The sequence below is a fragment of the Eptesicus fuscus genome, chromosome 16 (assembly GCF_027574615.1).
Source record: "Eptesicus fuscus isolate TK198812 chromosome 16, DD_ASM_mEF_20220401, whole genome shotgun sequence".
NCBI classification, from domain to species: Eukaryota; Metazoa; Chordata; class Mammalia; order Chiroptera; family Vespertilionidae; genus Eptesicus; species Eptesicus fuscus.
The window spans coordinates 5,812,482-5,831,322 of record NC_072488.1 but is presented as its reverse complement, the minus strand read 5'-3'; the positions used below and the strand labels follow the sequence as shown (position 1 = coordinate 5,831,322).

The following is an 18,841-nucleotide window of genomic DNA, read 5'->3' as shown; positions in this document are numbered from 1 at the left end:
ACAACAGCTGTGTGTGGCTATCAAATGAGATACTTACTTTTCTTTTTCTTCTCTTTAATTTCTAACTTTTGTTTGTGATAAACAGCAACAATCTCTGGAAAAGCTGCTTCAAATAATGATTCTTCTTCTATTGTTTGTAGAACTAATTCTCCATGTTTATCTTCTATAGCATAATGTTCTAAAAGATTAAAAATACAGTAAAACAGCCTTAATTAAATATGAAAAATTCAATTTTCCAGGTAAACTAAGTCATCTTCAAATGGATGATTTATTGCAAATATTACTTTATAACATCTCTATTCTAATAATCTGCTGATTCTAGTATAGAATTGATTTTCTTCTGCCTAACAAGAGCTGGAAGATTACCTTATTTTTTATGTTCTTTATTGTTTAAAGTATTACATATGTATCCTTTTTCCCCCATTGATCTCTCCCGAGCCATTCCCACCCCCTAGCACATGCCCTCACCCCCTACTGTATGTGTTTATGGATTATGTTTATATGCATGCATACAAGTCCTTTGGTTGCTCTCTTACTCCCTAAGCCCCCACCTCCCCGCCTTCCCTTTGAGGTTGGACAGTCGGTTCGATGCTTCTATGTCTCTGGATCTATTTTTCTTCATCAGTTTATGTTGTTCATTATATTCCACAAATAAGTGAGATTGTGTGCTATTTATCTTTCTCCGACTGGCTTATTTCGCTTAGCATAATGCTCTTCAGGTCCATCCATGCTGCTGCAAATGGTAAAAGTTCCTTCTTTTTTATAGCAGCTAGTATTCCATTGTGTAGATGTACTCATCTGCTGATGGGCACTTAGGATGTTTCCAAACGTAGCTATTGTAAATTGTGCTGCTATGAACACAGGGGTGCATATATCCTTTCTCATTGGTGTTTCTGATTCCTTGGGATATTTCCTAGAAGTGGGATCAGTGGGTCAAATGGAAGTTCCACTTTTGATTTTTTGAGGAAACTCCATACTGTTTCCCACAGTGGCTGCACCAGTCTGCGTTCTCACCAGCAGTGCACGAGGGTTCCTTTTTCTCCACATCCTCGCCAGCACTTGTCGTTTGTTGATTGGGTGATGATAGCCATTCTGACAGGTGTGAGATGGTACCTCATTGTTGTTTTGATTTGCATTTCTCAGATGACTAGTGACTTAGAGCATATTTTCATATGTTTCTTGGCCTTCTGTATGTCCACTTTTGGGAAGTGTCTATTTCCTTTGCCCATTTTTTTTATTGGATTGTTTATCTTCCTTTTTTTAAGTTGTATGAGTTCCCTATAAAGTTTGGGACTGCTTCCAAACAGTTTTCAAAATTCTTTAGCTTTCTATCTTCTTATTGCTTAGAACTGTTTATCTAATTCTTTATTAATTTCATTCTTCAAGTTACCTACAACTTAAACCTTCATTGATAAATCTATTCTCTCATTCACTCATAATCACACAATATAATCTCAATGTCAAACAGAAATGAAACTGGGATTATTTTCCATTTAAATAAATAATCTGTGCTTTTCTTGCCTTTGGTTTTGGTGCTAATTCAGAGTTTATTGTATTTCTGTCTATAGCAAAAATAAGAGTAAGACAACTAAAAATTCCCATGAAAACTAAAGAATGAGAAAATGAGAAGAGTACCCCACGTGCTGCTTAGCAACCTTGATTTCTTTAGAAGCAGCTACACAGTGAAATCCAATGAGCAGACCATTTGTAGCAGTATTTTCTAAAAAACACCAATCCAAACTATTTCCCTATTATTTTTTAAACATTAAGTACAAAAGAAATGCCAATTTAAGAAATTAAAACAAAATTATTTGAAGTTTTTAATCTTTACTATTAGTCAAAGCCTATTTAAATAGCACAGGGAACTATGAAATTAACCCCAGGTACATATTTCTTCTCTATTTTTTACATACATACATATATTTTACACTATGTGTACAATATTTGCTAAACATATATGGTTTAATGTTATAAAAGCTGCTTAAACTGAATACATACCAGGCTTTTCCCACTCTATTTCAAAGCAATGAACTCCATTTCTGATCCGATTTTTAACAATTCTGAAAAACAAATTCATCTAATGAAGTCCAATTGCATGAGTTACTTGGAAGTTTTCAATTTATAGACTGAATAATTCAATATCCACTGATTCTTATTCTATTTTATTTTATTTTATTTTTTTATTGAGGTATTATATGTGTACATATCTTACCATTACCCCCCCCCCCCACACCCATACATGCCCTCACCCCCCGAGTTTTGTGTCCATTGTTTATGCTTATATGCATGCATACAAGTCCTTCGTTTGATTTCATAACTCCTCCACCTCTCCCTAACTTTCCCCCTGTAATTTGAAAGTCTGTTTGATGCTTTACTGTCTCTGTATCTATCTTTTTGTTCATCACTTTATAATGTTCTTTACTATCCATAAATGAGTGAGATCATGTGGTATTTTTCTTTCATTGACTGGCTTATTTCACTTAGCATAATGTTCTCCAATTCCATCCAGGTTGCTGCAAATGATGAGAATTCCTTCTTTTTTATGGCAGCATAGTATTCCATTGTATAGATGTACCACAGTTTTCTGATCCAGTCATCTGCTGACGGGCACCTAGGCTGTTTCCAAATCTTAGCTATTGTAAATTGTGCTGCTATGAACATAGTGGTGCATATATCCTTTCTGATTGGTGTTTCTAGTTTCTTGTCTTATTCTATTTTTATAATATTAAAAATATTGTAAGGAATTATCACATTGTTATTCAACTAATTTATGCAAAAGATTTTATTATTAGGGGTATAGGGCTTATAATTATTAGAGCCTATAAATATTGTTCCTTTCATTATTATTCAGTGTGCCACTTTTCCATAATAATTTTTGTTTTAAAGTCTATTCTGTTTCTGTTAATTTTGCTACATATCACTTTGGTAAATATTTGCCTGGTAAATCTTTTAAGTCTCTTTATTTTCTAACTTAGTGTATATTCTGTACATGTCCTATAAGAATATTGCTGAATTTTGTTTACTCATCCTATATAATGTCTTTTAATAGATGAGATAAATCTACTTACATTTATTGTGATTACTAACATAGTGGAACTCATTCCTATTTCTTATTTTGTGTTTTCTATTATCAAGCTTTTTCTTCAATACTTCCCCCTTCCTCCTTCTTATACTCTTTTGGCTTAGTAATTTTGTGTGTGCTTTTTTTTTTTAAAATCCTCACCCGAGGATATGTTTATTGATTTTAGAGAGAGAAGAAGGTGGAAAGAGAGAGGGAGAAACATCGATGTGAGAAATATCAATTGGTTACCTGATCAGAATCGAACCCATAACATTTTGGTGTAGGGGACGCTGCCTCAACCAACTGAACCACCAGGCCAGGACTTGGTTTGATAGTTTTATTTTATGAATTGGTTTGGAAGATACTGTATTTCTAATGTTTTAGTAGTTACCCTTATATGTCTACACATACACTTTGGAAGTTTATGATCATATTTTAACCATCAAGCATTATGCAGATATTTGTATATTTTTTCCAGTCAGTTTATTAATTTAGCTATGTTTTATCAATTTTGTGCTGCCCACTATTTCTTGTTATCTACATTTTCCCTCTGGGTTCAGTTTTCTTCTTGCTGAATGAAGTACATCCTTTAATAGTGCTTTTAATGAGGACCTGTGAATGGTAAACTCTTAGTCTTCCTATGTCTGAAAATGCCTTACCAACCAGTGAATAATATTTTAATAATGTTTAGGCTGCCAATTATTTTTACTCAAAGTTTTGAAATATTATTCTGTCATCTCCTGACATCTATTACTATTATGAAAGATGTGTGCTATCTCATTGTCTTTTCTTTGTTAGTTATCTTTTTTCTTTGATACTTTCCTGCAAACTTTTTATTTTGAAAGTTTCAAACCTTTAGAAAACTTGCAAGAATAGTACAAAGATCACTCACATACCCTTCACTGAGGTCCCTCTATTCACTTTACATTTTTGTTCCTTTTTTGGTCACTGAAATAGTTATCTGGTTAAGTTTTGCTATATCTTTTTATAGTATTGATTTCTTTTAATCCATTATAACTACGTGTTCGAAGCAGAAAAGTATGTCAGAGCATGAAGTTATTATGTTATCTTGGCTGTAAGCCCTGACTAAGCTTTTATTATTCCGGGAGACCTTTCCTCTATCTTTATAAAGATATTAAGAAGAAAATTTTAGATCCTAAGATATTCAAATGCAAACACACACAATTCATACCGAATTGGCTGTAGTTGATTAGAGTGTCTTCTACCAAGTTTTCTTTCTATCATGTCATAGTGGGTCAAAAGTACCAACAATTTCTCACATGCATAGTGATTCGGCCACTCCATTTTTTCAAGAGTAAATCTCTGTAAATATAATAAAAATAAAATAAGGTTTTAACTCTTGGAGACAAAGAGCACTCAGATGACATTATTTTTTCCTTCAGAATGAACATTAAAGTTGTATCAATGACAGAACAATGAGCCTCCAAAGGAGCCAATAGCACACAGTAATTGTGAGGGTTCTCCATTTGTATGTCAGCATATTTCCTAGATGTTGGGTAAGTTACTTAACTTCTCTCAGCCTCAGGTAAAATATAACCCAACTCACAGATCACGAAGATTAAGTGACATTATATGTAATGTTTTTTAAAAAAGCAAATTTTAAATGTTCAATAATGTTGATTACCATTATTTCTGTTGTTGATAGGAATAAGCAAGTACTTATAATTTACTGAGCCACTATTTCCCTAGCCACTCTATTAGGGGTTAATATAAATAATCTCATTTAATCCTTATAGTGACTTTGTAAGATATTATTTCTTTCTTTTTTTTTTTAAAATATTTTTATTGATTTTTTACAGAGAGGAAGGGAGAGGGATAGAGAGCTAGAAACATCAATGAGAGAGAAACATCGATCAGCTGCCTCCTGCACACCCCCTACCGGGGATGTGCCCGCAACCAATGAACATGCCCTTGATCGGAATTGAACCTGGGACCTTTCAGTCCGCAGGCCGATGCTCTATCCATTGAGCCAAACCGGTTTCGGCGATATTATTTCTATTTTGAAGATAACACATATCCAGTGTCACAAAGTAGGTGATAGACTATCCAAATTTAAATTTATGTAACTGATTACAAATCACAATGTCCACACAAATTATACTACCTATCCTAACAGTATACTTGATCCTGACATTCTTTGGTTATCAGCCCCTCTCTCTCAATACACCGCTGAATACAATATATCTGTACAAGGTATTTAAGGTGTTTTCTAACAAACAGCATAATTATAATTTTCCTTATGGTCTGCAAAGTATGGTTACTATGTAGCAAAGAAATGAAGACTAGAAATAAATGCTGGAAAAAGCATGGGTGTCAATAGTAGACCATTCAAAGTGATTATCCCTTCTATCTATCTTCCTAGTATTCAACTTCATACTGTAAAGAATTTATTTTTGGATACCTGAAACAATAATAAATCAGGTCTTTGATACCTGATTGCCTTTACCAATTTATCCTTGTTCAAAAGGAATTCTTGAATAACCTAACAAGAGAAAAGAAAATAGAAATTGAGACTTCAAACTTTAAAAAAAGAAAACTTCTGAAATAAACACACTTGAATTATTAGTTATTACCTCATGAAATGGGAATCCCTCACAACGGCAAGCTTTTCTGAAAATAGATTATATACATGTTATTAATATAATCAGATTAAAACCATCTCATTTAATGAAAAATGTCCTTGTATAGTATCTCATTCAGCAAGTTTCACTTTGAATAACTATTATATTACCATCTCCTGAAATGGCCTATATTTTCAGCAGATTCAAGAAAAGAATTTTGTGAAATGTTAATCTAGACATGGGGGAAGGCTATATGGAAATACTTCAACCACAGGTGTATAAAATAGGTCATGCTAGAAAAGAATAAGTTAAAAACAAAACTTACTTCTTAACATTGTTCTCTACTGTAATCAGTTGCCTATCCTGCTCAGTTTGGTGCCACTCACAGGGACAACGGTATTCATAATCATGTGGTTCACAATATCGATCTGTTTGACATAATTTGCATCCATTATGTTCATGATCCTTAGGTGAACCTTTAGGAAGATATTAAGAAAGTATGATTTTCACTGCTTTTTAGAATTATCTTCTATTATATATTTTTTCTTGCCCTTACCCAAATTTTCAAAAATGAATACTGCCTAGCACAGTGCCTGGCTTATGAAAAGGTTTCAATACATTTAGGTTGAAGAGAATAATGCACACTATAGTAATTTTTAAGGTGAAGTAGATCCTAAGCTATTACTATCACATGACACTTGGTTTCTGTAAATTCCATTATCTGAAAGTGTTAACTTGTAACTTGAAATTATACATTCATAATAATCAACCATGGAAAAGTTTGTGGTTAATTTGGTAGCTAAATTCAAGAAAAGTAGGCTATAATTATTAGTATTAAAAAAGATTACTTACTTTATAGAATAATTTATAAAATGGTTTCCTTAAGTAAAATATTAAAAGAATACAGCAATTAATGACCTCTTTTAGTGTCTAGCTTTAAGTTACCCGTATAACTATTTTTAAATTATGCTTGGAAGATGAACAAATTATGACTGTGACAAAGGTGTGGAACCCTAGTTCCCTTTAAAAAAAAAAGCATGACCATTTTCAACATTGTTTTGAGAATATGGAAGAGCATACATAACTGATATGACCTAAAATTATCAATTATAAGTTATCAAGAAAATATAGAATGGAATCTTATCAATAAAAATTTTTTTCTTCCATGATTTCAGCTATAATGTAATAATGTTAATAAAATCATAGTAAGACAAACAGATAAATGCCGTGGCTAGTTTGACTTGATTGGTTGGAGTGTCATCCTTTGCACCGAAGGGGGTTTGATCCCAAGTCATGGTAGGTAAGCGAGGCAACTGATTGATGTTCTTCTCTCTCACATCGAGACTCTCTCTTTCTGTCTCTCCCTCTTTCCCTCTAAAATCAATGGAAACATATCCTCAGGTGAGACTTAAAAAAAAAAAAAAAGACAAATACATAAAGCAGAATTTATTTTAAAAGATGAGCTAACATGATCTCCATTTCTCCTGAAAGTGGAAGACCTTTCTAATCTACTACGTATCAGTGACATCTTTTTTTTTTTAACCAAAATTAATAAAGAGAAACCAAGCTATTTTCAAATGACCATGTTTTAGAAATTAGTTTCCAGGCACTATCTTCACACAAAATGCACTATAGGACAATTAAGAACCATTTAAATATATAAGTGTAAATCATTGTTAAAGAAACAAATAGTTTCAATTCCTTTTCCCCAATATTATTAGTGTATATTTTCCCTTAAAATAGATTTCTATATTAAAAACATAATTTTAAGATCTAAGTAATTTGGATTCATAGCTTGAAACTGTACTTGTTCTATAATTATCATTTATATCACTTTATTTCATTCAACTAACATTTACTGAGTGCCTATTAAGTATATACTAGTGGCCTGCACCTTCTCCAATCGGGGACTCCTTGGGGATGTCCGACTGCCGGTTCAGGCCCGATCCCAACTGGCAGTCGGACATCCCTGTCGCAATCTGGGACTGCTGGCTCCTAACCGCTCACCTGCCTGCCTGCCTGATTGCCCCTAATCCCTCTGCCTGCCTGCCTGATCGCCCCTAACCTCTCTGCCTGCCTGATCACTCCTAACTGCCTCTGCCTGCCTACCTGATTGCCCCCAACTGCCCTACCCTGCCAGCCCGATCGCCCCCAACTGCCCTCCCCTGCTGGTTTGATCGTCCCCAACTGCCCTCCCCTGCCAGCCTGATCCCCCTAACTGCCCTCCCCTGCCAGCCTGATTGCCCCTAACTGCCTCTGCCTCGGCCCTGCCACCATGGCTTTGTCTGGAAGGACGTCCAGAAGATCTCCCGGTCTAATTAGCATTTTACTCTCTTATTAGTAAAGATGACAACTCCTATCTCTGAGGATTCCCAATCTAGTGGAAAGATAATATAAAATGTAGCTATAAGAACAGGGGTGAAAATGTGGGTATCTGACACTAATACTTTAAGATATCATTCCCTATGTCTGCTTACCTGGATGGGAACACACAGAGCAATGAGCCAGTTTTTTAATAATTAGTGGTTGTTGATTAGAGTTACAAGATTTTTCTTCACTCCACTGAATAAACCTTTAAAAGAAAATGGTTTTAAAAAGAAAAAACAAACAAACACAAAAAAACCCCAAGGTCACCGAAGTGCCATGTTCTCAAATATCAGGTTATTCTGTTCCCTTCCAACCTACCAACTTATTTTCCCTTTGGTGGTAAAGTTACTGTCCACGTTAGGAAAACCTGCAATCAACGTACCTAAATTTTCAGATGTGTCCCCAAGAACAGAAGAATTCCAACAGGGGAGGAGAAAGAGTGTCAGAGCAGGGGAGAGGGAGAGAAAGAATGTGCGTGTGTGTATGTATATTGATATATTCATTCAGCCTTTATTTTTAAAAAAGAATCTTTCCTTAAGCATACATGTAGGAAGAATGATTCATATACATTTTTTATATATATATTTTTAAGTGCCAGAGTATAAAACAAAGAGAATCATGAACATGAACACTTCTGTATATCAACATAAGGGTCAAGGGCAACATATAAGACTAAATAAAACATGAAGTTTCTGGGTAAGAACTGTTTAAAAAATCCAGATAATTTGAAATTGTCATTTTCTTTTTTTTTTTTTTAATATATTTTATTGATTTTTTACAGAGAGAAAGAGAGAGGGATAGAGAGTTAGAAACATCGATCAGCTGCCTCCTGCACAACCCCTACTGGGGATGTGCCCGCAACCAAGGTACATGCCCTTGACCAGAATCGAACCTGGGACCTTTCAGTCCACAGGCAGAAGCTCTATCCACTGAGCCAAACCGGTTTCGGATGAAATTGTCATTTTCTTATTATCCTACCCAAACAGCATAAGCATTACTTGTTTAATGCAAGATTTTAAGAAAATGTATATTACTGTTAAAATGTCTGTCTACTAAATAGTTAATTTTTAAAAAATATATATTTTTATTGATTTCAGAGAGGAAGGAAGAGGAAGAGAGAGATACAAACATCAATAATGAGAAGGAATCAGGGATTGGCTGCCTCCTGCACCAACCCCCACCAACTGGGGATTGAGCCCGCAACCCATGTGCCCTTGACTGCAACCGAACCCGGGACCCTTCAGTCCACAGACTAACACTCTACCCACTGAGCCACACCGGCTAGGGCATAATAGTTAATTTTTCACTAAAAGTTTCATGTCAACTTAAAACGACCAAGAGGATAAACATCTTAAGTTCTGAATTGTTCCTCTACTTAGAGAAGTTAAAGTTCTAATAAAAAACTAAATTATCTCTTCAGTTTGCTGTCTAGTAACTGGCACTAAAAGTGTTACTTATTAAATATTTAGCTTTTGGAACTTCTAATTCATATACTACAAAGACCAAGTACACGCTTGCTAAAAATTAGTATTAACTGATGCTGGCTGCTGGATAAATAATAGAGATTCAAATGTTAAAAATAAACAGGGGGAAAGTCAGTCTAAGCTAACCAAAATTAAAACATAATTATAACAAAAAATATAATTTCATTCTTTTCAAATGTTAACACCAACATTTAATAATATGTTGCCAAAAGTACAAATATGCTGAAATGACGTGTAGCTGGACAAGGACCATATTTGCTTGTTTTTCCCTCTTTGGATTAGTTTTCACAATTCCCAAATAATTCCTTAACTCACCTCTATGCCAAAGAATACCTTTTTTTCCTGCTTTGGCACAGTAATCACTGATCTCAATAATGAATTTATTGAAGGCTTAGATCTATCAATAGCTTTTCAGCTGAAAGAGAAGTATTGTAGGAAAAAGCACAGTAATTTGAAATTGTTTTCATCATCATTCCTTCTTGATTTCTACAACTTGTGTTTCCTTTCATGTACTCACCATCTCAAACCTAACTGGAGGCCATGGCTGGTTTAAGTCTCCAGTGTTCTCATTCTTTCCTTTATTCACTCTATTTTATCAACCTTAATATTAACTTTTATAAACCACTGCTTTCATCAAGTAAATCTAGTTCACATGCTTTCAAAACTAAGTAGCATAGTTTATAAATTTCAATATATTCTTTATCTTAACTGGTTCAAACGCTTAAATTGTACAGTCTAAATTAATTTGAATACATATATTCTTATATGTATGGTTATAGAACAAAGGAAGTTAAGTAAAAGTTTTGATCAAGTGTTACTTATTAAATATTTATAACAGGTTAGGCATTTCATTTACAAAAATAAATTCAATATCAAAGTATTTTATATTAAAAATAATTTTAAGGATACAATAAAAGTATTTTTAAGGATAAAACTATTTTAATGTTACATTATCTTTACTTGGTGGTAAAATAGTCTAAAATAGCCCATAGCAAATGCCCATGGTTATAAATAAATGCATTTGACATCTACTTGTGTTTACAGTGAGCTAGTAATATTGAAAAAAATATATAGTATGGCTTAGGGTTTACAGGGGTGGGTTTACAGTTGTATGTGAAACACAGTTTATTCCTGCATTATTATTTATTAACTATTGTATTATTTTCCATACAAACTGTAAACCTACTTTTGCCCACCCTTTCTTTGGAAAATTTCAGACTAAAAATAAGTGATTTCAAATGAAAATATAAATCAGTTTAAAAATACAAAACCTTTTTTTGGAAAGCATAATACTTTTTGTAATCCTATATAATAAAAGGCTAATATGCAATCCACCGAACGGCAGAATGATCAGTCGCTATGACGTGCACTAACCACCAGGGGGCAGATGCCAATGAATGGAGCTGCCCCCTGGTAGTCAGTGCGCTCCCACAGGGGGAGCGCAGCTCAGCCAGAAGCCAGGCTCACTGCTGGCGAGCGCAGTGGCAGGAGCCTCTCCTTCCTCCATGGCAGCGCTAAGGACCCCTTGGTGGACATTCCCCAAGGGGTCCCGGACTACAAGAGAGCACAGGCTGGCCTGAGGGACCCCCCTCAACCCCATTGCACGAATGTCGTGCACCAGGCCTCTAGTATTCACTATAAAATTCAACAAGAATAAAAGTCTGATGTCACAAGAAAACTTAATTTTTAGTTACCTCTGAAGTAAACTTTGCCCTTTTAAAATCTGTATAAGTTTTAATGCTTGCTCTTTTCCAACTCCAGGGACGCCCTTTCAGAAAGGGGGGAAAGAAATTCAAATGTTAATCATTAGAAAATGAATAAAGTACATTAAGTCCATTCAAAAGAAGATCGTGCAGCTGAAAGAATGTGGTAACTACGTAATGATAGGAAAAGATGTGCAAAATACATTGCTGTGTGTAAGATGAAAACCACAAATAGCCTACGGTGTGATCTAGATTTGTAAGTTAAGTAACAATTATATTGTTAATCTATTCAAAGGAAGAAAGTCAGAGGATTATATACCAAACCACTGATAGTGTTTGTTTTAGGGGAAGGAAGAACAGAATTTTAGAGGGCGTTCACTTTCTTTGTTAATTATTTGAGTAATACTTTTATTTGAGCTAACTTTATGTTATATTTATAATCGGGAACAAACATGTCATTTAATGATACGAAATTTAATATTTAAAGACCCAGATGTCAAAAGAGAATAAAAAAGAGTTCCAAGTTAAGAAAATTAAAACAAGCTCCAACCCAGTAAGCATAAATTCACGTGATAATTTCTGGTTTAAGTTGAGGCTTCCAGTTCCTCTAAAAGTTTATGAATATGTCTTTATAAGCAAGGCTGCTATTTAGCCAATATGCACTGGAATATATATACCAGTCTTACAATACTCCTCAATCATCCTGAGTGCCTGCTGGCAAACCCTCTAACCTGAATATCCTTCCCAAACTACCAGGATCCTGCTACTAAAATGGTAGCACATGGCACAACAGAGGGCAACCACAAGCCTATGTCCTCGGCATACCAGTTGCCAAATATTTTGTGTATCACCCTTCTTGTGTCAGCACTTAGCTACATCTTAAATTTTTGAAGACAAATCGACCAAATGGCAGAACAACCAGTCGCTTTAACACGCACTGACCACCAGGGAGCAGATGCTCAACGCAGGAGCTGTCCCCTGATGGTCAGTGCACTCCCACAGGGGGAGCGTTGCTCAACCAGAAGCCAGGCTCACAACTGGCAAGCACAGCGCTAAGGACCCCTCGGGGGATGTCCAACTGCCAGCGGGGAGCGGGCCTAAGCCGGCAGGTGGATACCCCCCAAGGGGTCCGGGCTGCGAGAGGGCGCAGGGTGGGTTTAGGGATCCCTCAGTGCACGAATGTCGTGGTCCGGGCTTCTAGTCCTTCTACATTATAAAAGGCCAATATGCAAAACAACCAAACGGCAGAACAACTGGCCGATATGATGCGTACTGACCACACAGGAGCTGCCCCCTGGTGGACAGTGTGCTCAGCCAGAAGCCCTGAGCCGGGCTCACCGCTGGTGAGTGCAGCGGCAGTGGCGGGAGGGACCCCTCTAGTTAGTATATAGTCTTAACAATCTTCAAGTTTAAGAACAATATAAATAGATGGCAGTCTGGGCTACGAAGGATACAAATGTTCAAAATAGCTAAGGCTAATGCATAATGTAACACCACTGTAGATAAAGTTGGTTTCTTACATTCAACACTGGGCTGCTTCTAGTCTTTAAGATTTAATAATTACATATGGGAAATAGAAATTTCCTATTTCAGAATTACAATTATAATAAAATAATTATTTTTGTGTTATTTAAAAGTCTCATTCTTCCTTCCTCCTTTACTTACTAGTTTAAAAAAAAAGTTGATTTCACCATCTGGTCACTGATGACATAAATTAGAAATAAGAGTTAATAATTTGACTTTCCTGCTATTTTTCCTCTCTCCTAAGCTCTAGCTAAAAAAAAATTGTATGTCCTCCTTCTCTAGATGTCTCTTGGGGATAGCGTATACAGTATAGTATATGAGGGATTCAGTAAGAAGAGATGATCAGTAGGGACATAATAATGGGACTACATAATAAGAGCTATAATACAAGTAATTTTATATTTTTAAATATAGTATTTAAGAATGGGGTTATCCTCATAATTCTTAATCACCCAATTATATACCTATTTGTTACAGAGCACTATACTAGTATTGTGCATATTAAGATATAAATAAAAGGTTTTCTGAACAAAATTGAATGCGGCACGAAAGGATGAATGGCTTATCCCAATAATCATGTAGCCTAGCAACAATAATAATAACACCAAGCATGTGCACAGCTGGAAAGCTGAAGACTGAAAACCAAAAAAATAGATAAAATAGTGATAGAAACTAACATTAGCATGACACAAGAAAAAAATAATTCCTTTATTTCTTTAAAAGGGTAGTTGACACTTGAATGTGAATTCTTAATCTAGAGCAATGGTTGAGATTCAAACTGTGATAATAATTATTATTCTATTCTCACTTAGAAGCTTCAGTGTCACAATGAACCAGCTTTTTAATGCCATTTGAAATGCTGATTATTTTAGTTATTGAATATTTTATTATGCCTAAAATTATAATCTAAATTAGGTTCTTAATCATATAACAATACTGTATTCATATTTATGCAAATCGTAAGGAATGAAAAAAAACCCACACTATGAATAGTGATTTTCAGTGTACCTTTGGAAGATAATCACAGCCAAGCAGTACTGCCAGTCCAACCAGAGCATCTCTATCCAAACCTAGTTTACTCTTGACAGATGACATTGTATAACAGTCAACATGTGGGTCCTAAAATAAAGCACAAATTTGTTTAATCTTCAAAATGTAAATGTTTATACATTAAACAGCATTACAAAAATGTGTCAAAGGTGTCTCTAAATATTTAATTCCCAAATATTTAAAAAGGAAAATTATCCTAATAACCAGAATCTTCGTAGAATCTAACACTTTAATATCTGGAAATAAAGTCTTAGTTTCAAAAATAGCTAAACATTTCAGTATTTTTTCCTTCTTTATTGCTTTCTGTATATAAAAGTAGATTTCCATCTCACAGAATTAAACACTTTAAAATATATATTACTGAATGTATATTCCCGGTAATTGCAATTTCTAAAGTTAACATTATTAACAGTGTGGTACATATTCTTCCAAAATACCTTTTCTTTTACACACATACACAAATATTTGTTACTAAGCATATTTTAAGTAAAAACAGGATTATATAAAAGAAATATTTTGCAACATTTCTTATCCACTAATATATCTATGTATCTTTAATGTTAATACTAAATACCGTTTTAATAACTGCTTACTCTTACATTATATCAATTCTAGGGCAGTGTTTCTCAATGGGGATAATATAAGCATTTTCAGAGAGATAACAGAATTGTCTGGCAAGAGATTTAGCTTTCCTGGCTCCAATCCATTGAATGTCTATAGTCTCCCTTTTCCAACCTTGAATAGTTAAACCAAAATGTCCCCTAGTAGTATCTCTTTAGCTGAGAACCATGACTATATTTAACTGTTCCCTATCAATAGGCATTTGGGTTGCTTATCAAATTTTTGTGATTACTGACAATGCTGGAAATAGTATCCTTGCATACCTCTCCATGCATATTTGGAGGTGTTTTTGAGGATAAATTATTAAAAGTAGAAATTCTGGGTAAAAGCAATAATTTCATATGCAATTTTATAATATACTTTTAAAACTAATTTAGAATTAAAGTATGTGAAAAAAGTCAAACCCTTGGGAGAGAAATCTACATTTCAAAGAGAATGAACTATGTGGCAATGATTTTTAATAATAGTAATAAGCATTTTCCCCATTTAATCAGTAATCTCTTTAAAAATTTAGTTTGCAAAATAAATGCTGACAAAGAGAAAGAAAAAAATACCTTGGTATTCATAGTGAAATTCCTATAAACAGTCTGGGCCCCATAAAGGAAAGCATCCCCATCATTGGTGAGGCAGCCGTCCACATAACCACTGGCATCGAGGTAAGCGCACATGGCTTCTGCTTCCCCAGCAGCTTGGACCCAGGGAATTCCTAAGCATTCCAGCAATTCAAGACACTGAAAAGAAAAAGCAGATGCAAGAAATCTAAGAACATTGTTACTGCTAATTTTTTCCACTTACTTTTCTGTATTACAAAAATGTTGCAAAATATTTCTTTTATATAATCCTGTTTTTACTTAAAATATGCTTAGTAACAAATATTTGTGTATGTGTGTAAAAGAAAAGGTATTTTGGAAGAATATGTACCACACTGTTAATAATGTTAACTTTAGAAATAGAGGCCCGATGCATAAAATTCGTGCAAGGGACTTGGTCCCCCGAGCCACAGCTTGCCTCGGCCCTTGCAGCCCCGGCTTTGTTCGGAAGGTCATCCGGAAGGACGCTCGTTCGGCAGTCCGGTCTAATTAGCATATTACACTTTTATTATAGATATTAACAGTGCTATATAGGTGTCTTACAAATTATGATACTTGCTTAATAGTATCTCAAGATTCTGGAACTATCTTTTAAATGATTAATCACATTAATATTTACGTCTGTAAAATTACAAAAATTCTCACATGATGTTGTCAATGTAATATGAGGTGATTATGCAATTTGGCTTGAGGCTAAAGTTCTCTTCTTTTCCTCATATCATCTCTTCCCTATAATGAAACAAATGGTGGGAAACCACAGAGAGGTCAGCTGTTGTTGTGTTCCTAGGAAGTCAAACGTCTGTGCAGAATGTTCCTATCAGTTTGCTGATGCATAAATAATCCTGAATTTTCTTTGGGTTATGAACGTAACCCAACTGAGCAGCATATAGTGTAGTCTTATATCCCAGTGTATTCTTTCTTGTCATGTATAATTCTCAAACTCTATCACTGGGGAATACTGGGTAAGGTGAAGAAACAAGGGCACTGTAGTTTGGAGAGACTGACAGAGTAAATATCATCTCTTTTGCTTTAACCGATCAATTGCTTACATGCCATATTACATAAGAAAATCCTTTGCCAGATGTTGCCTAACGTGGACAAGGTCCAAAAAGACAAAGTACTATGTTGACAAAAAGGGTACTTTTCAGAAGACAAGTTTTGTTACAGGTATTGTTTTACAGCAACGCTATAGTTGCTTCAACCTTCCTCTAGATAAGAAATATCCTTTCATAATAAACAAGAGTTTGAAATTTATTTTAGATTCCAGTGCCATTTGTCATTTCAGCTCTTCAAAAACCAGCAGAGAATGTGTGATGAGGCTGGTTGTAAATTTCCCTACCCTAAGTCCCTATCACATGAGGGTGGATGTGGTGTTGGAAGAAGACTAATTTGTGCCTTTCATGCTTATAACTAAAAGTTGGCAGTGGAGTAGGAGGAAGTAGGGCCTAGTAACTGAGGGTACAGAAATATGAAAATAATGGGCAGCTAACACTGAGCAAAATGTCTAAGAACACCCCAATTACTGTAATCCTATATAATATAAAGTGGTAATATGCAAATTGACCATCACTCCAACACATAAGATGGCTGCCCCCATGCGGACACAAGATGGCCTGCAGGGGAGGGCAGTTGGGGGGAACCAGACCTGCAGGGGAGGGCAGTTGGGGGGGACCAGGTTTGCAGGGGAAGGCAGTTGTGGGGGGAACCAGGCCGGCAGGGTAGGGCAGTTAGGGGTGACCAGGCCAGCAGGGGAGGGCAGTTAGGGGCAATCAGGCCAGCAGGGGAGCAGTCAGGCGTCGATCAGGCTGGCAGGGGAGTGGTTAGGGGGTGATCAGGCTGGCAGGCAGAAGTGGTTAGGGGCAATCAGGCAGGCAGGCAGGCTGGCTGGCAGGCAGGCAGGCGATTGGGAGCCAGCAGTCCTGGATTGTGAGAGGGATGCCTGATGAGATCGGGCCTAAATGGGCAGTTGGACATCCCTGGAGGGGTCCCAGATTGGAGAGGGTGCAGGCTGGGTGAGGGACAACCCCACCACCACCACCACACCGTGCACAAATTTTGTGCACTGGGCCTCTAGTAAAGAAATAAGAATGGAGCAATTTTCTCAAAAAAAAAAAAAAAAAGAAAAAAAAGAGAGATGGATAGCTTTTTGCTTTATTCTGGGCGTTTAATGCTCTAAGTATGTGTACCATGGTTATTTCCAGTAACTGTTTATAGAAGAAATAATTAGAATCCAGTACATATATTTTCTTCAACTATTGACAGTCATTAAGGTGGAATAGCCACTAATTAAAACTTTTTTTTTTTAAATCACCTAAGAATTAATAACAGAATTTCAGGAGAAATTATAATTTTTATTTCTTTTAAAGGTATAACTTTTAAAGGAATAAAAAATTTAACAAAAATTGAAAAGAAAAACAGGGATATGAATTAAAAGCAAATATGATAAAAAGTTTATATCTTTAATATAGAAAGAACTTGAATAACAACAACAAAAAAATTAAAACTTCAAGAGGTAAGTGGGGCAAAGACCATTATCCACAGAGGGACTAAAACTAGGTTAAGTGTTTAACCTCACCATTAAAAGACCAATACATATTAAATATGTATTTATATGCATTACATAAACAAAGAAATATCTTTGATTTGGAATACTAAATAATACAAAGATAAATCTCCTATCATTCTGTGTTCTTGTGGGTGCACTGAAATTGCTTATCTCATATCTATACTGGTGGAAAGAAATTGGTAGTAGCTATAAAATCATTGGTATATCCATCTCACTTAGGGTAATTTTATCTTAAAAATCCCAAATCACAAGAAAAAAACTACATACACAAAAAATGTGCATCATAATTTCACATATAATGGAAGAGCTGAAAAATAAACAATATATACAATCCTGGGTAATGATTTCATGGCCTCATAAATGTTGCACAACCATTAAAACAGGGAAATATGGATATGACATATTAAGTGAAAAGTCCAAGATAAAAATTATTTATGCACTATTATGGCAAGTTTTAAAAATATATACATTTGAAAAAAGACAAAATAATAGCAGTTTCCTATTGTTTTCATAATTTATTTTATGGATAATTTTTTAACTTTTATAAAAATATAACATTTTATAAGTAATATGTAAATACATTAAAATATAACAATAAGTACTTTTAAAAATGACAAAGCCCTAAGAAAGTCAAATATGTATGCTCAATGTATGAACTATCATCAATTCTGAATGAGTGAAGTATGAATTAATGGATCTCCGTTCTGGTAACATATATCAAGTCTCTACTATGTACTAGTTGATTAGAATTAGATATTTGGAGATTTTCTCTAATTTTCAGCACATCCCTGCAAAGTATTACTATCCTCATTCACACAACAGGAAATTTTTATTTTAAATAAGTTAAAAACTTGCAGAACACCTTAGAGCTTCAAGATGCGAGAGCCAGGCCTTGAACTTAGGTCAGTTTCACTCCAAAATATAAACTCTTCTCTACCCACACTGGCCTTCTATATACAATACAGTAAGAATTATTAAATCAGACCCAAATGCTCACCTCTCTTAACACGGATTTAAAATGTGATCTCCCTGTTTTCTGAGACCATGTTTTTCCAGAAGGCCCGTACCGAATTTGATTCCTCTTGTTTATGACATCAGCTTTCAGCTTTGGGGGTTCCCCTTCCATAACAAATACCAGTTTTACATCCATTAGTGTTAAATGCGAGATACGAAAAAATAAGTTCCTGAAATATAAAAATTAGTCATATATTAATCCTCATATATTGATAGCAAAAGTCAAAATAGCAGCATGCCGTTAATGGCAAGAACATTAGACTAGTACCTAAAAGGTTA

General features: G+C 35.0%; 1 protein-coding gene across 1 annotated transcript in view; it reads right to left on the bottom strand.

Moving 5' to 3' along the window:
* The window catches only part of GEN1 (GEN1 Holliday junction 5' flap endonuclease), a 28,377-nt gene that overhangs the window by 1,840 nt on the left and 7,696 nt on the right, over positions 1-18,841 (bottom strand). Inside the window, exons 3-13 of the mRNA XM_028140365.2 lie at positions 18,546-18,732; positions 14,947-15,123; positions 13,730-13,840; positions 11,189-11,262; positions 8,121-8,215; positions 5,969-6,119; positions 5,656-5,692; positions 5,484-5,564; positions 4,254-4,384; positions 1,999-2,060; positions 38-178 (exon numbers count right to left, since the gene is read on the bottom strand). Of these exons, the coding sequence (XP_027996166.2) occupies positions 38-178; positions 1,999-2,060; positions 4,254-4,384; positions 5,484-5,564; positions 5,656-5,692; positions 5,969-6,119; positions 8,121-8,215; positions 11,189-11,262; positions 13,730-13,840; positions 14,947-15,123; positions 18,546-18,732 (1,247 nt within the window). The remainder of the gene's footprint in view (positions 1-37; positions 179-1,998; positions 2,061-4,253; positions 4,385-5,483; positions 5,565-5,655; positions 5,693-5,968; positions 6,120-8,120; positions 8,216-11,188; positions 11,263-13,729; positions 13,841-14,946; positions 15,124-18,545; positions 18,733-18,841) is intronic.